Source organism: Prosopis cineraria, unplaced genomic scaffold (genome assembly GCF_029017545.1).
Source record: "Prosopis cineraria cultivar Desert tree isolate PC_DT_omini unplaced genomic scaffold, ASM2901754v1 PC10, whole genome shotgun sequence".
NCBI lineage: Eukaryota > Viridiplantae > Streptophyta > Magnoliopsida > Fabales > Fabaceae > Prosopis > Prosopis cineraria.
Window position 1 is genome coordinate 9339418 of NW_026555341.1, and position 24839 is coordinate 9364256.

Consider the following 24839-nt stretch of genomic DNA (forward strand, 5'->3'; position numbering starts at 1 on the left):
TTTGACTCTTTACTATTCGGACCCATAATTGTTAAACAAGTCAAAGGAATAGGTTATATGATTGACTATTGCCTCTGGGATGATTGCGAATGGAAAAACGAGCTATTAATATTATCACACACAATAGGGCACGGTCATCGACTCTTTTCTCTCAAACACTGTAGTCAGGGAACTTGTGAGATAAACTATGTTGTTTGTCTGGCACGGCAGCGAAACTCCTTGAAATTCTTGGAGGGCTCAATTTATGCTCGGATGAAAATTTTGCAGAAGTTCAGGTTTTTTGCGGCTCAATGAAGGTTATCAATCTAGTCCAAAATCAGTAGTCTCAAAACCGTCTACTCTTCAATATTATCAAAAGGACCAGAGATCTTATTATGCGTGATTAGATTGTATCCTTAGATCATGTTTTCAAATAGGCTTATGGTTTCGTTAATTAACTTGCCTATCATGCTGATCACAACAGTCGAGACATTAGGATGTTTAATGACCCATCTATTTATGCAGGAATCTTTTGTTATCTGATTGGACCTAGTTATTTAATTCTGTATTTAGTTTAACTGTGTCCTTGTAATTCAAAAAAAAAAAAAAAACTGCGTAGTTTGTTCTATTAATCTATTCTTTTAATTTTTATAATATATTTCACCAATATTTAAATGATAAACAAGTGAGGTTTTTTTAAAAAAGTTAAATTATTATATACCTATGCATTGTACTCAAATTTTTTAGTTGTACAGAAAGAAAAGCATGTCAACAAGGATCATTAATAGCTAAAGCTCTTGTATTAGTAAAGTCTAAATAAAAAGTAAGTTTCTCATATCATTATCTTTTCCTTTCAATATCTCTCAACTGTAAATGTGAACTATTTAAATTAAATTTATATTTTTAAAAATTATCAAATTTAAATCACTAAATTCAATTTAATATTCTAGATTAGCGGTGGTTCTCTCGTTTATAAAGGAGGAAAGTCAACTCCCATACTAAGATTGCTATAGTACTACTTTCGAACTCGGCTTCTTTACTACAAGGGAAGTGTCCATTCTGACTCCTCTGCAGTAGGAGAAATTTGGATCTCCAGATTCAATGTTTTTATATTTATTAAAATAAAAATTGTGTAAATTATAAAAAATTAATAAATTTATTCACTAGCCTAGATGATCTGATTTAATATATATGGTCCAAATTTAATATTAAAATTTTATAATTTTTATAAATTAACTATTTCAAGATATTTTGAACCATGCATATTTAATATTATTTTTATAGTAAATTTGGATCATATATATTAAATATAGACTGTCCAAATTGATAATAAATTTATTAAAATTTTTATAATTTTTATTTTAATAAATATAAAATAAAAATATTGAACCTGAATTATTCAGATTAAATCTAAATAATTCATATTTCACCTCAATTAGAGAAGATATGGCAGAGGCTGTGCTCAGAGGAGAGAAGAAGGGAAGCCAAGTCCATTTCTTTCTTATGAAAGCAATGTTTCATTTTTGTAACTAGAAAACAATATTTTATTATAGTCCTCTAATGCAAAGAGATTTTTATATCATTATACTTAATTTGCTTTGATTAATTTGGTTTCCATGACTCTCTCTCTGTTTTTTTTTTTTTAAGAAATCATTATCTCGGAATCTGCACTTGGGATCGATCAAGAATTTCTTCTCCATTCAATAAAGATAGGTTGAAAAAAGGACAAGAACTTCAAAGTAAAAAGCGTAGAGCCTACACTTGAGATTTGGAAATCTTTCACTAAACTAGTCATGATTGACGGCAAAGAGAAAGCTAAATATAAAGAATGTGGATAAGTATACGTTTGCGGTGGTTAGAAAATGGCAACTTCAACCCTATTGTGTCATCATGTTCCTAAATGTCCACACTTTTACAAATTTCACGATGTTGGTACAATGATGTCAGATCGAGGAAAAGGGCAAAAAAAATCTATCTTTGGATCTGTATTAGGATTCACTGATCCAATGTCTTTGTATTTATATTAGAAGTCACCAATTTGATAGGCAAGTGAAATTAATAGCTGCTGTCGGCTGTAGTTTATTTGATAAGTAAAATTGATAGCTATAGTTGACTTTTACGTCCGGTAATGGAACACTTCCTTCTTTTTTCTTGGTGATTTGAAAACGATGCGTTTTGATGAAAATAAAAGAACCAGGGGGGAAGAAAGCAAAAGCATGTTTCTTATTATCTTAGAGACTATTTGGTTTTGTTTAACCAAAAACTGTTTTATGTTTTTAAAAATAAAAAATAAAAATATCTTAAAGTTATTTTATTTTATTTTTTTTATTTTTAAAATACACTACATTTGATTGTTAGTAAATACAGTTAGCTTGATTAATTTTTATCATAAAACCATCACTACTAATCACCTGCAACCATCACTATCAACCTATTTTTTATTTCTAATTTTTTTAAATTAACATAATCAAATATATTTTTATTTTGTTTTATTTTAAAAAATAATTATAAAAACTATATTACAAAATAATTTTTAAAAATAACAAATAGGAATAGAAACTAAACAGGCCTTTATAGTGTCACAACTTTGAAGTTCATATGATACAGGGACAAAAATGTGGTGCAGTAAGAGAGTAACGAGATATAGGAAAGAGAGCAAATGGATGTGAGCAAGTATTTTAAATTTGTAATCTTGAATAAAATTAGAGAAGGACTAATGCATATAACAGAACTACAGATTACACTTCACATGTGCTAATATAAATATATTTCAAGGTATTGCTAAAAAAAAGAAAAATTACATTTAGGTCTCATAGAAAAAAATTTATTATCAAGAAGTCTCATAAATTTTACAAAATACTTTCAAATCTCAAATCCTATATATTGACAACTTGATATAAGTTGTAAATAATTATTGTTCAGTTGTCAATGCCCATAACTAAATTGTCAATGGGCATGATTTAGATTTTGGTAGTATTTTCTGAAATTCATGAATAAATATAATTTTTTCAAATATATATATATATATATATTATTTCAAGGTGCATGGTGGCAGAGACAATTGATGTCAATAATACATCATTTGATGTAAATTGAATAAATGTATAATTTATTAGTGGTAGGGGCATCATGGGGGCATAATCCTTTTTTACTTTCACTTCTCTTTCCCTTTTTCATTGTCTTCTTCTTCTTCTTCTTTCTAGAATTGAAAAAATGAAAAGACCCAACTTTTATAACCCTAATCCTTATGGGCCCGACCTTTAAGAGCATGAGCTTTTAAACTTAATTTTTCACTTTTTACTCTTTTTTTGAGGCTCGGCCCTTATTTAAAGGGCTCAGAGTTGTGCCCATAAACCCTATTCTAAAAAAATTAAAATAATTAAAATAAAATTAAGCACTATAAATTAATTAAAATGTTGTAAAATAAAAAAAGTAAAATTATCATAATCTTTTAAAAATTAAACAACACATGTTTAAAAGTTTAGTAAAAAAATTCAAATCTTGGTTAAAAAAAATCAAATTTATTTATTGGATATTACAAAGCCACTCATATATAATTGTGTGCTTATTTTGTATTCCACATTTTGGCTAGAATTTTTTAAAAAAATTAAGAGTTTCCTCTTTCTTTTTTTTTTTGGTTTAGAAATATATTTTTATTTCTTAAGGTTTATAGAAAATTGGGACAAAATCTTAAGTAATTTTAAATTAAAGTAGACACTAAAAACTTGACTGAAAATTTGATCAATCTTTTTCAATAAAACTAAGGATAAATTGGCCCATTGGCCGATACAAATTTTGGGTCCTCAAAATATGGATTAAATTTTTTAATTTAGGAATATGACTAATTCACATTAATATATACAGAGTATATTATTGATATATAAGGGCTTTAGTATTAAAAATTTATAAGAAATTTATAGATAATGATATATCATTAACAAATATAATAAACTAGCTATAATATAAAATATAATAAATATTGAATTATTTGTTTGATTTGGTTCTGTAACATGAGCTATATCTATAAAAGCATCTAAAATTAAATGTATTTGTAAATTTTTGTTTAAAATCATGTTCATAAATTTTAGAGTTTAAATTTAAATTTTTTATATAATCTCTCACACTTATATCATTTTATATTATGTGACGAACAACAATAAGCGTTTGAAATATGTTTTTAGGAATTTTTAAAAGCATAAATAAATAAGTTTCAATAAATTTGATAAATTAAAATTATAAAATTTTATAATGTAATAAAAGTTTGAAAATGTATTTATCATATTTTTTAGTTGTATGCAATTTTTTTTGGCAAATATAGATTTTTAGATAATTTTTACGTTAAAGAAAGGTATTTTAGTGAAATTAAAAATTTAAAAGTCACATTTAATAGTCAATTAACGGCAGATGGATGTAAATGAAATTTTAAATATACAAGAAAAAGTTCATGTAACATATATTGTAATTTTAAGAGAGGTTTATATGGGCTTTTAAAATAGAAAAGGGGTCTATGCAATCAAGGTATAATAAAAAGGTCAGTGTATCTTACTCTTAATAATGTTACAAGGCACAATAGCATAAATAAATTGATGGACTATTCTTTTTCTTTTCCTTTTAGAGACAAAGCCGCTTGGAAAAAAAATATTAGGAAGAATGATAGAGAGGTTTAAAAAGATTAATTAATTCAATTTCAATCTCAAATGTTAAATTCTAATAATTTACAAGTTTAGTTTTTAATTTTTTTAATTTTTTATAATGAATTTATAACTTTTATTTTAAATTTTAATAGAAAAAATAATTTTATTTATTTTTAATCATGTTAAAATTTAAAAATTAAGTTATAAATTTATTATAAAAAATTATAAAATTAAAAGCCAAACTTGCAAAATTCTTAAAATTTAACATTTAAAACTTAAATTAAATTAATTAATTTTTTAGGGCCTCACTGTCATTCTTCCAAAGTATTAATCAGGCGCAGTAGGATTTTCATTTCAGAAGCTCTAGAAAGTCAAGCTCTCTGTCATTCTCTCAAAATATTAACCAGGCGCAGTAGGATTTTCATTTCTGAAGCTCTAGAAAGTCAAGGATCTTGCTGGCACGTAGTACAACTGAAAATATATTGCAAGATTAATGTTGAAAAACTTCCGATTTTGATGAAAGTAAATGAAGCAGGAAGAAAGAAAGCAAAAATCTGCCACTGATAGCGTCACAACTTTTAAGTTCATACGACATAGGAAAAAAATGTGGTGCAGTTCAAGAATTGCTTGGTAAGATATTCGTTTAAGAAAATCTAAAAAATAAAATAGGGAGATATGGGAGAAAAGGGATATAGGGAAGAGAGCATATGGATGTGAGCTCAATGTGCTAAAATATAATTTCACCTGTGTCATGTTAAAAAGCATAGAACATTAATGTCAACAAGACATTTTTTGTAGGAAAATGTTATCACAAGGACTTCTTTGCCTTGCAATAGCAACAAGCAAGAATGACAATAGAACACACTTTGCTTATTATTTGCGCTGCTTTTATTTAATTCACAACCGTAGTAAGAAAAACAAAAACCTTCTATACATAGCGTTTCATATACTGTTCAACTGTGGTGTAGTTAATTTCAGGGTAAAGTTGGCATGCTTCAACTCCTTCTTCTCCAGTCTCGAAATTTGTAAGACATCCTTCAAAGCAAACATGGTAGTAATGTATCAGTCCCACCTGCTCTGCATATGCTTGTCCTGCAATCAACAGAAAATGAACACTCGTTAACGATACAACTATGTTTTTTTCCTCGTGTATCACCTTTCACTACAGTAAATGAGGAAAAACGGCAATTCAACTACTTGAACGAAACTTTTCTTTTAAGTTGTAAAACAATATTTGACTTTCTGCAGATGCCAACTCTGCTGCTATTTGTTAGTGGACAAATCTCACCTTCTAAGGATGCCAGAAACTGTTGTTCAGAAATTGAAGACTTCTTCAACTCTTTCCCAATGAGCTTTTCCCAAATCTGGACAACTTCTCTCTGGGACAAGATGTTCTTGGGTGGCCTTATGTAAACTGTCTTGTTTAGAGTCCTGGGGTCATCTATGGTTTTGATAGTGTACCTGGCTATATCATCCTCATCTACATAAATTGCTGCCAAATTGGAGTGAACATAATTACAAACAAGTTTAAGCATGTTGATAGAGTGAATCATAAAAAGACCTGAAATTATATCAGAAATATTGTATTTTACCCTTTGTGTTGCCATCTCCAAACAAGACGACAGAATCCTTGGAGGGTAGGATGAAACCAGGCTGACACAGACCACCGAGGAAATAACCAGCAAAACAGTTAGCAGAAACATAGGTGAAGGGTATGTTGGCCTCTTCAATGGCTTTCCTGACATCCATTTTGTCATCAAATGTTGCTCTTCCAGGCTCCAATGCATGTGACATTCTTGCAGGATCCGTCCCAAACTCAGATGGCAAAAACCTCTGTACAAATCGGTAGTACATATGGTTGATCATTATGGTAGAACTTCATAGCTTAAAAAACGACATGGGAATTTTATGAGCATTATATGCACATGTAGCCAACTTCATCTCTTACCTTACTGAGATGTTTCATTTCGACTAACTCTAAAAAAGGTCCAGGCTAGCTTAGTTAATGAAATCTCATGTTACTTGAGACCTAAGGGACGTAGATGCATACATGGCACAGAATCTTAGTAGTTGTTATATCTTATTCTAGTGATTAGCACCTTGATATTTCCAGCTTCTTTAATGGCATCAATGAGCTTGAGTTGAAGCAGGATGTGGTGACTGCGAATATGGACGCCGGATATGGCACAAATGATAACATCAACAAGCTTTACTGCATTCAAAAGGCTCTGATGGTCATTGAAGGAGCCTGAAACGAGGTGAGCTCCTTGCTCCTTGAATGACAGAAGAAGCTGAACCTTCTCAATGTCCACTCCTATCTCTGGTCTATGAAGAACATAGGTTTCATGTCCCTCTGCTAAACTGGCCTTCACCAACCTTTCCCCAAGTACCCAGTTCCCCCAACAATCATCACCCTGCTCTTTTCCATCTCTCTCTCTCTCTCCCTCCTCTCCCTCCGTGTGTGTGTACTATTCTGGTGGAATGTGTTGTACTTGAAATATATATGTATATATACATGCACAGAAAATTTGAGCTTGATCTTGGTATCTTGGAGTGTACACATAGGTTGGAAAAACTTTAAAATTTCAACTGTAAACATTTCTCATGTTTTGGTTTAGCTTGGCAGATACAAAGGCATGTGTTGCCTTGTCTTTCAGGTAAAGGCACGTGTTTGAATAGTATGGCGCCATTTAGAAGAACAGGTTCCTCTACATCAGCAAATGCCCAATAGTCATTAGGAAAAAAAAAAAAAAAACCATCTTAAATTTGGGCAGTTGGTGTGGACCATCATCTTCTTGAAGATTGTAGCCCCCCCCCCCCACGTGAATGTGTCTAATGAAAATCAGAACTGTTTCTGCCCTTTCAGACACCATAATTTCATAAATGCATCATTTGAGATGAGATATCTGAGTAAAACTTGATGAGTAAAATATGAAGTAGGAAAAGCATAGAGACGATACGTTGCGTTAAGCACCAATAGCAAGAAAGCCGCAAGGCTGGCTTGAAGAGACGTGTAAAAGGAAAGGTACCAACTAGATGGGGGCAGGTATATTGTCAAGACGAAATGCAAAACTGTATTAAATTCAGAAGCTTAATTGAATTAAAGGGCACGTCAAAGAAATATAATCTAGGTTTGGCAGCTTCAATTTAATAATTGCGACGTCACATAAACTCATTTAGTTTTAACTGCAACAAAACATATTTCAGTCTTGCCCAGTTACAATGTCACTTCTTCAACAGTCTTATATGAGCTTTGTTGGTATCAAGTAGTCTTCGTCATGACATAAAAATCTTTGACTTTTACGCTTTTCCTATTGCCAAACTGAGTTACGTAGCTATAAGAAGATGGTGGCTCGGTAACTTTACAAAACAAGGCCTGCTTCCTTGATAATCTTGGCCTGACATGGCCATGTTATTTTGTGAGCGTCAATGAAAGATCATGAAAGAATTTAATAGCAAAATTCAAGAAAGAATTTAATAGCAAAATTCAAGAAAGAATTTGGACACATCAAATACTTATTAAAACTTAAACTTCACTTATTAATTGTCAATGTTTACTTGTTTGAAATCTTTGTCAAACATTAAATTCTTTCAAGAGTCCTTTAATGATATTCTCCCTGTTCTAATTGATTTGGTCTTTTCTTTCTACTTTTATCAATAGTATTTGATAGAATTTTGTAGGATTGCATAAGGTGCATCAAGCTAGTGGAAGATTCTTTAATGAATTGGTTGGTAGGAAAAAAACAGTTGAATGGAATGAGGTGGGTTGATGGGAAATAAAATGAATTAAAATTAGGTTTTTGATTTAAAAAAACAGTGAGAATGATCTAAAGAGGTGCAAGTGGGGATTGATTTATTCATTAATTGATAAAACTTGGACCGACCTAGATGGTCAATCAATTTACCTGGGTACAAAAGTAGCTTAGTTTGATTTGTCAACTTGTTTGGAGAATTTACTGCACCATTTAAAACCACAAGCGGATTTGATGTTTCTAAAAATAATAACCCAGAACCCAAAGCGAGCTTGTCTGATTCAAACAAATCTTGAGCAAGGGCAAAATTGGCATATAAAAAAATTCTAGACCCTTCGATCTTTTGTATTGGGTTGTTATTGCGTTGGTAACTAAGTTTATTGTAGATCAATGTTGATACTGTATTAATAACTTAACATAATATGGTTTTTTTGGTCAAATTAATATTTTATTTCTCATATATATATACATGCGCGTTTGTGCAAAGAAATATTAATTTTTATTTAATTATTGTATCATTAATTCAATTTTTATTCTAATTGGTTGAATTGTAATTCAATAGCCTTTTCGATTTGTCGCACAACCTTTTTTTTTAATGTCTCTTCTCTCTCTATCATTTTTGCATCTCTAGCAATCCATGATCTTATTTTAATTTATTTTATTCTCTATCAACATATTTCATTTTATTCCTTTATTTTTTAACGATCAAACATATTTCAATTATGTTACTCGTGCTGTGTGTATTAATTCATTCATTATAATAATACAGGATAAATTACTAGAAAATAAGTAAAATTAATAACTTTAAAAGGTTGGCAAAAAACAACTACATGGAAGATTGGTTTTTCTTTAATAGCTTTCCATCTCACCATCAGCCTCCTCCTTTTTTCAGTTCAACATTAATCACTGCGTAGAAATTCTTGTACGAGGTTGGTACACCACGATATTTATAACAATTCAATAAAATTATATCATCTTAATTAAATAAAATTTAATGTATCATTACTTCTAATGATTTTATTTTTTAGGATAAGGCGTCGTTTTAATTTTTTATATTTTTTTATCCATCATCATCAATAATATAATCAATTTATATTTATAATTATATGACTTGGCGCATTTTTATTAGATAATTTACAAATGACAATGATATGCTGAATCTATGCAAGAATTAACGGCAAGGCCATTCACTCTAAACAGGACTCATCACTCATCAATTAATTTCAATTTAATTCAGAAGCTTAATTGAATTAATTACTAATTATGACATGTCATCAATCAAGAGAGAGATGATAAGTCTTCGTTCGGTGGCTTTCATAATTATGACATGATTTAGACTCATCATCTAGTTTTAACTCTCCCATACTAACGTAAGAGGATCACTCTAAAACTCTATTTAACACAATTAATTATTCTCGGGTCCAGAATTGATATTAGGAGAATGATAATACAATCACTTGGATATAATTCTCCCGATTAATATTAAATCATGGTCGTGAATGACATCAAGAGCTTCGACTCACTTTGCTTTGGTAACTTGTTGGGCCACGAGTTTTATATTATATCCTATTAACATTTCCCCCCGCAAAGATTCATTCCTACCCCTGCCTTCTCCGTCATAATCTGGGCCCAACTAGACCATCTAGCCCAGCCCAATAGGCCTTCTTCTTCTTCTTTTTTTTTTATCTTTTTTTATTTTTTAATTACTCAAATGATTTAATTTTGATATATCAGATACATGATGGATCTAGTTATTGAAAAAGAAATAAGTTCTAATTTATTTAAATTCATGTGTATAAAGTAACATTATGATGTTCATATTCCTTGGCCCCTTTTTTATTTCTTTTTAAATTTATTGAAAATGTTCTTATAATTCACTTCTTGGGCGCAACCCCTCAAATTCAAGGGAAAATGATAATTAGGAGCTCTATGAGATAGTCAATGATAATTATAAATTTTAAATTATTAAAATCAAAATAAAAGATTTTGGTCTTTGTTTGCAATAAATGATATTTTGTTGATTGACATGATATTCATAACAAATTTTTATAAATTTCTCATTAACGCCATAAAAATTATTTCTTTAAATTTTTCAAGTGAAAAAAATTAAAAATAATTGGGTTGTGATTTATAACCAACTCTTGTAAATTTTTAACTGACTGTAAAAATAATTGCAAGTGTATTTAGTAAATTTTTTAAGTGATTTATTTATGTATTGATAGAAAAAAAAATCAAAAATGATTAGCTTGAGATTTACAATTAACTCTCATAAATTCCTACCTAATATTATAAATAATTCTAAATGTATTTTATTGATTTTTCAAATGATTTATTTGTATAATTGAGCTTTACAATTAACTCTTATAAATTATTAATTAACATTACAAATAATTCTAAGTAGTGGCAAAGCTAGGACTCAAAGTCTGTAGATGCCAGATAATTTAATTTAAAATTAATAATTTTTAAAAAATAATAATTATACAAGGACTAAAACTATAATAACATAAGTAGATTGATTATAATTTATTTTTTAAAAAAATTATATTGAATATGTTAATATGATTTCTTATATAAGTATCTTCTTCATATTTTATTTCAATCATTAGAATATTATCATATTTAATAAAATTTTGAGTTCAAATATTTTTATTCAGTTCAGAAGGTGTAAAATATTAAGAGTAGGAGGTGTAAAATTGTAAAATTTTCATATTCTATTTGTAAGTTTTTTCAAACTGAGAGGATACATTTGCCCCCATTACCACCAAATGGCTCTGTCACTAATTCTAAGTATTTTTTTATTGATTTTTCAAACAATCATTTATATTTTAAATTATAATTAAGAATCATAATTTATTATTGAGATTTTAGTAATTTTAAATTTATAATTGTTATTAATATTTTTATGAAATTTTTAATTATTATTTTTTCCAAATTCAATTGACTTGTCCTGGTTTAAAGGGTTTGGAAACTTGGACGTTCCGTGCTTTTTCTTTTTCTTTTTCTTTCTAATCGATGACACACCCTATCCTTTCTCTATAGGAAAGTCACACTTGTATTTTTTTAACTATTCGCTTCAATTTTATTTAGTTCAAAATTTACAACATTTCTTATTTGAAGGTTTGGTTTCAGATCGATCGATAAGCTAGTTGGATTATTGAGCCATTTAGTGAACACTCGTGTAATTTAATGGATAATATTTTTCACACCAAGGCTAAACAAAGAATTATCGTTATAAGAAAGAAAGAAATACTTCCTTGATAGAAATCACTTTTCAGGAAGATTTATGGTCATATTTATTTATAATTCACGTTACATAAAATATAGACTATCATTTTTTTAAATTTTACGCTTTGTGACAATTTTTATGAGTAAACTAAAAGATTACATTTGAGAGAAAAAATAGTTTTAAAGATAATCTATTTAATAAAGATAAATTAAAAAAATTTTCTGAAAAATTGCTAGTATGTCTCTCCTTAGAACTAAAATTGTGTTGGAAGATTAAAGCATCAGAGTGCAAACAGATAAGTTCAGGGTGAAAGAAGATAGCTATGAAATCTTAAACTTATTTGCTTGTACCCTGATCCTTTGGTCCTCTAACACAATTTCAATCTTAAGAAGGGACTCACTAGCAATTTTCCCAATTTTTTTTTCTTTTTTGAAAATATATATAAGGGTTAGAGTGCAAATCTACCTTCAAAGTTTTTTTTAAGGTGTAATTTGTATCTTTAAGTATTTTCAAGTGCAATGTTTCCCTCAATATAATTAAAATGTAGCAATTATGATCTAACCTAATGGGCTGACAACGTTGACCATGAAATTGCTTATTTTGATAGCTTCTTGTTTTGATGGATTTCCACAACTCCACTCGATCATGACCACTCATTTCTTCTTCTGTTAGTTTTTTAGAATCCATTGACCATGAGAACACTTCCGTTGTTGCCTCCTCATATCAATAGTCTTCTTCTTCTTCATCTCATCTCGTCACTGCCCTTCTCTCCCTCTTCAAAGCTTGCATCTACTTTCTTCTTCTTCCCAATTTCGCCTTGCCACTACCCCTCTTTGAAGCTCACCTTTGCTATACCATTCTTCTTCTTCCCAATCTCACCTCGCCGCTGCCTCTCTTTACCTCTTTAAAGCTCGCCTTTATTTTACTTCTCTCCCTCTTTAAACCTCATGTCACTTGCCGTTCTCTCCAAGCTCATGTTTATACGCCGCGGCATGTAGCACAGAGGTTATTTAACTTATTTTTCTTTGCTTTTTGATCTCTAAGTGATCCAATTTTGTTTTGAACCTAAATTATATTTGAAATTCTAACTAAAAACATTTATTATTTTCCTCTAACCATGCACCACCTTAATTTACCTAATTATCCTTATTAATTTTAGTAAATTAGGAAATTAAGAATCGAGATATTACAAATTTCATGATTTCATCATTTTTTTTATTTCTTGATTTCACAAAGTAATATGCTCATCATTTTCTGATTTCATCATTTCTACTTTCTTCTTTTGTAGGGTATCTACTGTTGGTTCTTGAGTCGGGTCCTTCAAGAAAATATATCACTATTGTTTTTTCCTTCGTCATCATTTTCTTGATTTTTTGGGTGTTTTTTACTAATTGTTTGTTGAGTATTGTTGTTTCTTGAATTTGAGCTTAAGGAAGAGCAAAAGAATAGGGGTCACTTTGTTCAGTTGCTGTAGAATATCAAAGCAGGCCTCTTCGACCTCCTTTCGAGCATTGTTTTTTCATTCTTGATTTGTTGGCCATGCGTGCAAGTACAGGGAGTGCAGAATTTAACAAGCACACGGTGGAGAAAGGTCAAATTTTTTTTTAAAGGAAAGAATGTGAACTAGATGCCACTTGGACTTGTCATATCAATACAAAAAATCAACTAATAATTAACTACTTTTGTTAACTTAGAACAACATTTTACCATTTTAAAAAAATATTAAAAGTAATATTACACCTTTAAATAATTAAAAATGCTAATTACACATTAAGAAAAAATTTAGAGACAGATTTGCATTTTAATCCTAAAAATAATTTAATAATTTTTATTTTATGAATTATTTAAAAGTGATTTATATATAGAGAATCTAAGTACAGGGTAGATAAAAAAAGAAAGAAAGAAAAATATAAAAGATTGGGTGGAGACACGTGTTTCCTAGCTTCAACTCTCTTCCATCAAATGCAATTTGTCTAGCTGCTTGAAGTTAATCCTTGTTTGATTATTTTCAACATGGGAGATACTCTTCTTAATTACATGAAAAACTTTGATCTATTTCCCCTTGTGAGGGCGGCTGTTTTTAATTTGCAAACTTCTAAAGTTCTAATAATACCCATTCTTCCGATGCTTAAGGCGGTCTCTTTTTCAGAAAGCAGCCACCCTCACAACATTTTCATATCTGACTGTTCACTTTCTTTTTCGTCAAATCAAATTAAAAAAAGTTCTATTTTCTTTATTAAAATATTGATTTAACATTTAAAAAATAATTATTTAATCGTTAGCTGTTACCCCTTCCTTTTCGCCGTTCAACGTTGGCTAGCTACAAGCCGCCAACTTCAAACAACAAGCTCGGACTCATCAAACTTCACTTCACTCGGTCAACTTTCAGGAACACTTTAGTCCAATATATATACGCATTTTAGACTTGCAAATTTGTCTGCACTTTCTGTACCTACTTCCCTCAACCTACCCTTTATATTTTAATCCTTACATCAGCACTCTGATTCGAAGTCTAAGTAATACAGATCACCCCACTCCTTCCTTCCTCCTTCCTCCTTCCTCCTTCCTCCTTTATTTATTTTCTGCAAACTCTGTACCCAACAACATCAAGAGATCCTCTTCAAGACGCTCACTAAGCTTCGTTGAAGTAGATTCTAAGCTCCAACCCTAACAAGGATAACAGAACAGAGAGGTAAGAAAATGGCGAAAAGCAAGGTTTTGATTGTGGGAGGAACCGGGTATATTGGGAGGAGGATAGTGAAGGCGAGTCTGGCTCTTGGCCATGAGACCTATGTTGTTCAACGACCTGAGTTAGGGCTTCAAATTGAGAAGCTTCAGATGTTGCTCTCCTTCAAGAAGCAAGGTGCTCGTCTCGTTCAGGCCTCCTTCTCTGATCACCGGAGCCTCGTCGACGCCGTCAAGCAGGTTGACGTTGTCATCAGCGCCGTCTCCGGCGTTCATTTCCGGAGCCATAGCATTCTGTTGCAGCTCAAGCTCGTCGAGGCCATCAAAGAAGCTGGAAATGTTAAGGTATTACTTTGTATGATCCTTTGATCCGTCTTTTGTTCCTTTAATTGCTTCTTTCATTGAGTCCGTCGCGTTGACTTTTTTCTCTTTTACGATTAGGACCAGTCTGTGGATTAAGATGTAAAGATTAATTAAATCGACAAATCGAACTAAAACTGAATTGTTTTTTTGGCATGGTTTTCTGGTCTCCCATGATTTGTCAAATTTTAATAGGAATTTCCGAAACTTGAAACCACAGTATTGAAAACCGAAACCGAATCAACCTGACCAGTAGAACATCGTTAATATTTTCTTGATTGATTCAATGAAATGTTTTATTTATGACCGGATTGATCACAATTTTGACGTTTAATTTTTGAATCAGTATTTGCTTGAAACAAAAGGGCATTTGACGCTGGACTTCCATTGTATGCCTACCATCTCTGTTTTTTTTGGTTTCGGCCTGAAAATATACCTACCGTACCATGATTGAGTGATTCACTATTTTTCTCCAATAGATTTTAAACTAATTAGCGACCGAAATTCACCTCAACTTGATAAAGATTCAATTACATAATAAGAAACAGAACAGAGCATGATATGAATATCTCTAGCTCAAAGAATGTGAATTTTGTTGATTGACCATCACAAACGAACCAAAATGTCAGAAGCTTAATTCCACCATGGCTGAAACGTTTCATTAGCTCAATTTTTCCCAATTTGACTTAATTCGTAGTGTTCATTTGTTCTGCTGAACACATTTAGAGAGCAAAATCAGGCAATTCTATCATTACTAAACAATTATATTGTTCTCTCATTCTCTTTATTTATTTATTTATTTATTTTTATTCCTTGTAGCGTTTCTTGCCTTCAGAATTTGGACTAGACCCTGCTCGTATGGGACATGCTCTGGAACCAGGAAGAGTGACATTTGATGACAAAATGACAGTGAGAAAAGCAATAGAGGAAGCTAACATCCCTTATACTTACATCTCTGCGAACTTGTTCGCCGGTTACTTTGCCGGCAGCCTCTCTCAGATGGGCTCATTTGTCCCTCCAAGAGACAAGGTTCATCTATTTGGTGATGGCAACCTCAAAGGTAACTCACAAAACCTGAATTGCTTCCATTCAGTATCGAAATTTGCAGTATGAGAGTTAAGGTTGTCCTCAGAATTTGCTCAAAACTAAACTAAATCCTTAAAGAACGGAAACTATTTTTATGTCAGCTGCATCTTACTGAGTTATTCTGAAACTATATGAATGCAGCTGTGTTTATGGATGAGGATGATGTTGCAACATATACCATAAAAGCCATAGACGACCCTCGAACACTAAACAAAACACTGTACTTAAGGCCACCAGAGAACGTTCTTTCTCAAAGAGAGCTTATTGGAATTTGGGAGAAACTCATTCGAAAGGAACTAGAGAAGACATACATATCTGCAGAAGGCTTCCTTACCACCTTGAAAGGTAAAACAAAAAATCTGATGATGTTCACATTGATCTTAAAAGGTGACATTCTCTGAAGCAGTTTTTTTCTGATTGGTATGAGTTTTTTTCATTTGCAGGCCTGGATTATAAACTCCAAGTTGGAATTGGACATTTCTATCATATTTTCTATGAGGGCTGTTTAACAGATTTTGAAATTGGTGGAGAGGGAGAAGAAGCCTCCATGCTTTATCCTGAGGTTAATTACACACGCATGGATGAGTACTTGAGGATCTATGTGTAAGATAAATTGATTTCACAGTTCAGTGTGATAAACTAAACCATGATTATCAGTTAAAATAACCTTACTTTGAGAGAGTTTTGAAGAACAAGGTCTTTCTCATATCTTGGGGTTCGCCTAGTGGTTTTCTTGTACAAGTATATCAGTAATGTGGTGTGCTTAATGTATCATCACCTTTTTTTTTCAATTAACTTCTTTATTATAATAATAATAATAATGAAAAGATCATTTTCATTTGTAGGAATTAGACTTGGGATTGTAACTATTTCACCATAATGTCAGGTCCCACATTGAAGGGATTTGGGGAGGGTCCTAGCTATATAAGTGGGTGCGTTGTACGCCCTAATAAGTTAGCCTTTTGTGGAGAGAGTAATGGCCCCGTGACAAAGTGGTATCAGAGTCAGACTCGAGTTTGCCCAATTGGTGGGCCACCCGTGACGGGAGCGTCACGGATTGGTCGGGAGAGTTGTCAAGTCCCACATCGAAGGGACTTGGGGAGGGTCCTGGCTATATAAGTGGGTGTGCTGCACGCCCTAATAGGTTAGCCTTTTGGGGAGAAAGTAATGGCCCCGTGACAATAAGCTTTTGATCCTATATTTTTCTTCTCTCCCTATCTCCTTTTAAAATTAGACAAAGCAGAGTTGAAACCTATGAATTGAGCTTTTGATTCTTCTAAATTCTATATAAACTATCCTCTAGAAAGGCACTTCAAGGCTCTCCCATATACAATAGAATGCGTTTTTTTGTCAAGAACTTGTAATTTAAGTGACATCTCCTTATTCCTTAAAACAAGGGTTGTAGAATTAATCTCCCAATGTAGTTAAAGAAGGAGGCAAAATGTAATATCTACTTACTTAAACACTATTAACTATCAAAACTAAGGTAATTAGGGGTCTAACCTTAATAAAGATTATCAAGTTTGTAAAATTATAAAAATTGGAATCTTAAATTTTTTAATTTAAAATGCACCCATACTCTTTTAAAATTTACCATTTAGAGTTTAAAATGTGCGGAAACATGAGAATCTAAGGGAATCAAAGCATTTGCAAAAGGAATTAGAAAAACATCAATTTTTCCTAAAATAGAGTAATGCACTACAGCTCACTGCAAATGCATTATGGCTCATCAGCCTCTGTGCTATGTACTATGGCGCATTGCACCAATTTTGACAGTAAATTTTACTATCATATGACAGCACCAGGGACAAACTTTTGACACATTTCATTTCTCTATCTGACATTCAATTGAGGTTATCTAAGTGTTTATATAAAACTTTCTCCTAACTCTATTTAATGGTACAAGTTTCATAATAAATTATTTTTCTACCAAAAGTTAGATACTTTTTTACAAAACTCACTCCCTCTTTCACAATTACTCACAACTAGGGTGTTCAAACTATAACAAATATATTAAAAGCTTATACCAACTCTTAAACCATGCTTAATGAATCATTTAAGACTCCTACAACACATTACAATCAATCTAAAACACTTATTTCATAAATTTGTCACTCAACCCCTTAATTTCCCAAAAATATGAAGAGGGAGTCAATCATGCATAAAAACATTAAATATTCATCCAATACAACCAAATATGCTTCACTCTACTCACATTAGTATTTTAACCCTGTTTAAACTTTACAATCACATATCAACAACTTAGGGCACAAAATACTTTCAATTGTAATGCAAGTAGTTCAAAATCAATCATATATGTTCCTAGTTGGCAGTAACAACAAAAATACACATAAAACAAGCAAAGAGGCCAACAAGTAGGATTTACATCCAAAATCCTAAGCCTCTGATCATTTTCTTTACTCCTAATTCGATAAGCTAGGCCTTGTAATATTGAAGAATGAGGGGTGCGTATAACTACTCAGTAACTAAGGTCAACCTAGCCTATACAATTATATATCAATTAATTATAGATGCAAATAAAAATAAATTCAAATATCACATATACATATATCAAATATAGCCTCGGCCACAACAATAACAACCATGTAACCAGGTATACAACACATATTAATATATCATAATTATGCACATCTTGAGGTTGCAAAAATAACAACCATGCACCCTTAAAAGACACGCTGAACTATAATATTAATAGCTATGTGGTCGAGACTATAAATACATAATCAATGCCATCCTTATATCTTCATGTTACCTCCGACATAAAATTAATAGATATCAATGGCTATGTTTGTAACTCAAACTAATCTAGCCTTTCTCTTGTGAAGAGTTACTAAGTCAGGGTCAAACTCACTTGTATATCGTGATTTCCCCCAATACTAATAATCATGGAGTGTCGTACTCCTAATTTAACCTCCTCATGAACTGATGGAAGCTAGTTAACTTTAAATCCTTCAAAGAATAAGTAGGATAGCCCTGAATCAACTATGAGACAGTGGTTACCTCCCAATTCCAAAGGTCAGTGACAAGGCAAGCTTTCGATTCCAACAATAAGCTGCCACTACCACGTGGATTTACCAAGCTACTCCTCTCCTTAAGAGAAACTCCTGTCAATAATCATGCTATGCACATAATGCCACTTACTATGTCATGTTACCACAAATAATAATATTAAATTATATTCACAATTTTCCTTCTCCACTATACTCTATTACCAATTATCACATATTCACCAATTTCACAATTACATGCTTTCATTCACTATTAATCACATGAACTCAATAATCCAATGCAATTGTACACACATAACTCATCACATTGCCACAATTTGCATCGATAGTTTTTAAACACCAATAAGTTTCAAATCATTGAATTTAGTAAATAATTAATTAATAAACAACTATATAAGCTAGATTTTCTCTCAATTACTTCAAACCTTTAAGAGATAAAAGGTTTAGCCCTCAAAACACAACTTTCTAGGATTTCATATTAGCTTAAATGATGCCAAAATTAGATAATCTATAACCAAACATAATGATATCATTATTATCTCTCACTTGGATGATTTCACACCTTAGCCACTCTTCCCAACTTACATAAAACACATTATCCTATTTCTCTTCATCCCTATCAGGTGTATTAAGTGCCAATAGCCCGCTTTGTTATAAATGGGCAATTAAACCACCACTAATGGTCATAAAACTCATCCAATCACCTTCATTAATGCTATATTCAGATATTAATGGCCCTTAACAATCAATAACTTATAAAATCATTAATGTGAGATTTAAGTACTCTAAACAATTTCCATTATATCTATTTTAGCTAATGGGTTTGGACTCATAACTTATATAGATTAAAATTAGTCTTCCAACTTAAACCCTAACTTTAATCTTCATGAAAATGAAAGGAAAAGGGAGAGAGAAGCATAATGCACTTAATTGAATTAATGTGTCAATAATTTATGATAATTTTCATAAAACACCCTCTTCCATCAATTGAATTATTGACTTTTAATTATTTAAATTTGAAAAAATTGCACATTAAACAAGAGTACTATAAAAGATAAGGGCAAAAGTGCATTGTTGATCATTTAATTTTACACAAGTTTTTATTTTGATTTCTTAGTTTTATAAAGTTTTTTTTTAATCTTCTAACTTTCATACTTTTAATTTTGTTAACAAAAAATGCTGACATTAAATTTTTAAATATTAACAAAATATTTTAAATACTAACATATTGAATTTAATTTTTTAAAATAACAATACTTAATAGAAAATTATCATTTTAGATTAATAGTATTAGTATTATAGAACTTAAAAGATATTTAATAAAACTAAAGATTAAAACTACAACTTTTCATAAAATTATAAAGTTAAAGGATTAGATGTGTAGTTTATTTTTTTAAAAAAAAAGTAATGTGATAGACAGAGGCATGTGCAATTTTTAGTCTACTAGAAGCGAAACAAAATATTGCTGGACATGGTGATATATTTAAAATGGGAGGATTTGGTAAGGAACATAATTACAACCGGAAGTGATTAACTGGCAAGGTGAAGAATCCTAAGTTCTGCTTTCTGTTCTTTTGAGATTTACACAAACTCATTCCAATCCCATGGCTGACTATCCAATGTCCTCCATCTATCACACCATATATTCATTTCATATCTTCAGTTATTCGCTCATTAACACAAGAAGATTGCTACGTGTGCTGTGGTGTGTGGCTGTGGGTGTATCTTAGTAATAAATTAAATTACCCTTACGCTAAGAATCGTTGGCTTTGCATGAACATAAAATATTTTTATAACTTGTAAATTTATCTTAAATAAAATTTTAAATTCCCCTCTCAATGATTTATATATGTGTATGTATGTTTAGTTCTTTACGATATCTCCAATCACAACTGGTACTCAGTTGTCAAAAAGCCTGTAGAAACTAATGCCTCTATAGTCTATTATATTATATTGTTAAAGACGTTAATTAATTTAATGAGAATGATATAGAAAATGCCACAATGATAGAATAGTAGAACAAGAATTAACTCAGGTTCATAATTGACGTCCATTATTATGCCATACGAAGGGGTGGGGGGAATTGCAGAGATAATAAAACAAAAGGCAAGCAACACTGAACAAACTAATTAATATACGTGGATACTTCCGCCAAACATGGCGTATTCATGGCCTCGAAACCTTCGTTAAAAATCGGTTTCTCTCTGCATTGTGCAGAACTGACCACCCAGCACACAGTACTTTTTCCCTCTCACCGTCTTCTTCCCTCCTCCAGCCACCAGTCATCGCCTCGTTTCAATAAGCGAGTAAAAGACACGCGCCTCCACCATGAAAGAAGTGACGGTGGAAGCTGAAAATGGCCACGGCGGCGCTTATTCTTCCGCAGGCTCACGCGGCGTGGTGAGACGAGGCGGAGGAGACGATTGTGGGGGATCATACCAAGTAATGGAAGATAAGCCTTCAAAGTTTGAAGTTATGGGATGGTATCTCTACGAGTTGTGCTCCTACTTCATCCAAACAGTTCTGATTCCACTTGTTTTCCCTCTCATTATCAGTCAGTTACAGCACCTTCCTTCCAACCCAGACCCGGTTCAAGACTGGCACTTTCACCACCCTGGTTTAACCTGCCCAGACAAAGAAATTCACCTGTAAGTAATTCTCTTTTTTATTGTTACCTTTTTTTTTTTTTGCACATATATATCCTTGAAGAGCTCATACACTAAACATGGACACAAGTTGGACTCCGAATTTTAATTCATCACGTTAAAATAAAATAATCCTTTCTGTTACTTAACTTCTTTAGTTAATTATTTTTTATTTTAAAACTATAGATGTACGAGTTTGTTTACACTTTGAGTAAATTTAAGCTGGCATAGAAAAATGTGCATTCGATATGAAAGCAAGTTTAATAAGTACTCCTTCTGGTTTGATTTAAACTATATGAAAGATGCAATAGTTAAATTATGTTTTTAACACCATCTCTTCTTACTTGCATCAAATTATTAACAAATTCTTAATTTCTGAACACATTTTACTGGGGTAATTAATTTCAATGAAAAAATCAAGAGCAATTGATTAGATTGGTCGAGAGAGTAAAATTAGACACACACATATAGGTCCAAATTAGTCTGAGTAGAAATATCAATATATATGCCCCATGTTTCCCATTTCAATGAAAAACGGAACTGAAAAATTAAATATTTTTATAGGTAGTTCAAAGATAATAACTTATCATTATTTGAGAACTGTAAAATTAGTTATAATCACTGAAAGAAGTAATATACAATGATCGGAGGAAGGAAACATAGATTCTAGGGTGGGTTTTCCGGTTCGATCTTAAAAGGCATGATCATCTGTGCATTCAGCTTCGATCGAACCATGAAAAGTTGTGTTTTTTTTGGGACGATGCGGTCTGCTTTTCCAACATTTTTCCTTCATACTCAAACAGTTCATGAGAGATTCCTTTTCAAACTCTCATGCACCTTCTTGCTTTGTTCAATTCTCATTTAATTATGATTGGATTAGAACTACATTTATTAGCAGCTGACATGGTCTTGCAATTCTGTGGCTGGCTTTTACTAGTGTTGGAGCCTTATTCAGAAAAATTACCCAGAAGGGTTTAAATTTTCCAGACAAGCAAGAGTGGGGAAAACGTACCTATGTACCTTCGTTCCATCAACTCATCATAATGATCTCTGTTCACTAACAACAATGCTATCTCTCATGTCTTGCGCTTCACGTTTATTAAAAACCCGACAGTAATTAACTACATATATAGATGCTCTCTCTGGGAATTGTAAACTTGTTTGTCGGATTCCAACCTAAAAGTCATCGCCTTTTGATTAAGATATTCGATAACTTATCCTCATAGGTTAAAAAGCTTCACACATATGGCGATCAATTATTTGTCAATTACTATAATACTATATGCAGAAAATCTGCAGACTCCCACTTTGAAGTTTTGAATGTTGACCGAAATTAAATTATCACCTGTGCCACCTGGTTTATTATTTTGACTGGTTTACATGTGTATAATATCTATATCCATAATATTCTAAAAAATTGAGTTAATCCGATTTCATCACGATTGGACTGTGATTTTAATAATTAAATTCCTAACAGTGCTGCTGGTAAAAAAAATCAATGTTTTAACTATTTCAATAACTGGTCAAATACTTTAATAATATATCTATGTGATTAGTTTATAGTACACTGTAAATATAGGTATTTGTATTACCTGTTTTTTTAAGTTTCTGATCAAAATGTGCGGTGCTTCTTAAGTACTACCGAACACTGGAATAGGTAATGAATTAATTTGTTACTGACATGCAAAGTTGGTGATCATAATTGCAGCTACAGGAAGCTCACACAGAGAACAATTAGTGTGAGTGGTTCTCATTTCTCTTCTTTGGAATGGACCTCAATAGCATGGGCTAGTGGTCTGGCCATGGCGGCTCCGATCCTTGGCTTCGTTTCCTATCATCTCGACCGGAACCTTCATCCCATCATTGCAGCTGCGGCCACCGGCGTCGGAGCTCTCTTCTGCCTCCCCGCAGGATTCTTCAAGATCACCAAGATCTTCATCCCTTACATCGCCGGCATTGTCGCGGCCAGCACCGTAGCCGGTGCGGCTCACAATCATCATCTCGGCCTCATGGTTCATGCCTTTACGGGTCCCTTCCTTACCAAACCTCAATACCGCATTCGCCAAGCTATTTCTCACCGTCTTTCCCTGTACTCCGCAGCAATCGGATCCGTCGGCGCTGCCATCATCTCCGCCTTTACCTACCACATGCTGGACGAGCCTAACGAGCATGAGTTCATTAGCCTATGGATTGTGTCGATCTTCAGTGGCCTGTTATGGCTTGTCGGCGTCTTACACGTCTACACATCCTCGAACAGAGCAGCCTCCTCTCTTCCTCCGCCTTCAAAGTTTCACCCTTTTTCGATTCTCAAATACCCCCACGCCATCGGAGGCCTCGCCGGTGTCTTTCTCTCTTCGTTCACCACCATGTGCATTTTCATAGGAGGAGTGATCTTCATCGTGGGTCAGCAGTGCATCAAGCCGCTTCACTTGCTGTTCCTCTGGCTGACTTACTTCCTCTTCCCTCTGCTTTCTCTGCCATTACTCCAACCTTTTCAACATCTGATAAGAATCGACGCCGTGAGAATGCAGATCCTGGGGTTTCTGCTATCCATCTTCTCTTCTGGGTTTGGCTTCTTCTACAATGATAATCCTTGGAAATGGGGTTACTTGCTGATATTCGGCGCGATACAGGGAACATCGGCGGGTGTACTGCACGCTTCCGGGAGGATACTAGTGATGGAGTGTGCGCCGGCGGGGAAAGAAGGTGCGTTCGCGATATGGTTGTCGTGGTTGAGAGCCGCCGGATTGTGTGCAGGCTTAACGGTGGGTTCGGTGGTTCCTGCTCGCAGGATACGAACTTCGTTCGGGTCAGCGTTTTGCGGTGCGCTTGTGGGGATATTGGGTCTGCTTTTCAGCAAGGTGAGTGACGTCGGAGGAGCGGTGGCGGCCGGGCATGTGATTGCAGAGGAAAGTGAGAGAGGCTCGAATGCGGCATCTGGATTGGATTCGAAGGAGAGGGAAGGTTCGAGAGTTTAATTTGACGAAGCTTGGAGGTGCGAGAGAATATGTACGGAATTCATAAATGCATAGCGGCTTGCATTTCTGATCGTGATTCTTTTTCTTTGGGGTCAACGCATCTGTTTTCGTCTGTAATGGGAATTGGATAACTGTATCTCGTTCCGTAATTGCACAAATTTACCAATTATTATTGTCCGTTTATATATATATATATATATATATAATATTTGATATTTGATCTCTGAATTTATGCATGTACTCCTATATTTTTGTCTTGTTTGTTTGAAACATGGGTTATATATATATATATATATATATATCACATGCAAATTGGACATTTTATGTAATGCATGTACTTCGGATCATAGTTGAATCATATTTATCCTAGGGTTCCGTCGACGGGCGTCTTCGTTTTCGTCCACTATCACAGACTAAACATTTTCTGATTGGTATTCTTTTTAATTTTTTTGTTGCCGACGTTTC

At 32.6% G+C, this 24839-nt stretch overlaps 2 protein-coding genes and 1 pseudogene across 2 annotated transcripts; 2 read left to right on the plus strand and 1 right to left on the minus strand.

The window, feature by feature from the left end:
* Positions 1 to 5327: 5327 nt before the first annotated feature.
* On the minus strand, positions 5328 to 7041 carry LOC129284352 (bifunctional pinoresinol-lariciresinol reductase 2-like; annotated as a pseudogene).
* A 7048-nt stretch (positions 7042 to 14089) lies between these two features.
* Positions 14090 to 16399, plus strand: LOC129322839 (isoflavone reductase homolog). The gene is made up of 4 exons (XM_054969268.1): positions 14090 to 14621; positions 15456 to 15696; positions 15864 to 16067; positions 16166 to 16399. The coding sequence occupies exons 1-4, from the start codon at positions 14292 to 14294 to the stop codon at positions 16327 to 16329; spliced, it is 939 nt and encodes a 312-aa protein (XP_054825243.1). The 5' UTR covers positions 14090 to 14291; the 3' UTR covers positions 16330 to 16399.
* A 4539-nt stretch (positions 16400 to 20938) lies between these two features.
* Positions 20939 to 24582, plus strand: LOC129284501 (uncharacterized). Its single transcript, XM_054920005.1, has 2 exons — positions 20939 to 21399; positions 23105 to 24582. Exons 1-2 carry the CDS (start codon positions 21080 to 21082, stop codon positions 24372 to 24374), a joined length of 1590 nt encoding a protein of 529 aa, XP_054775980.1. The 5' UTR covers positions 20939 to 21079; the 3' UTR covers positions 24375 to 24582.
* The last annotated feature ends 257 nt before the right edge of the window (positions 24583 to 24839 follow it).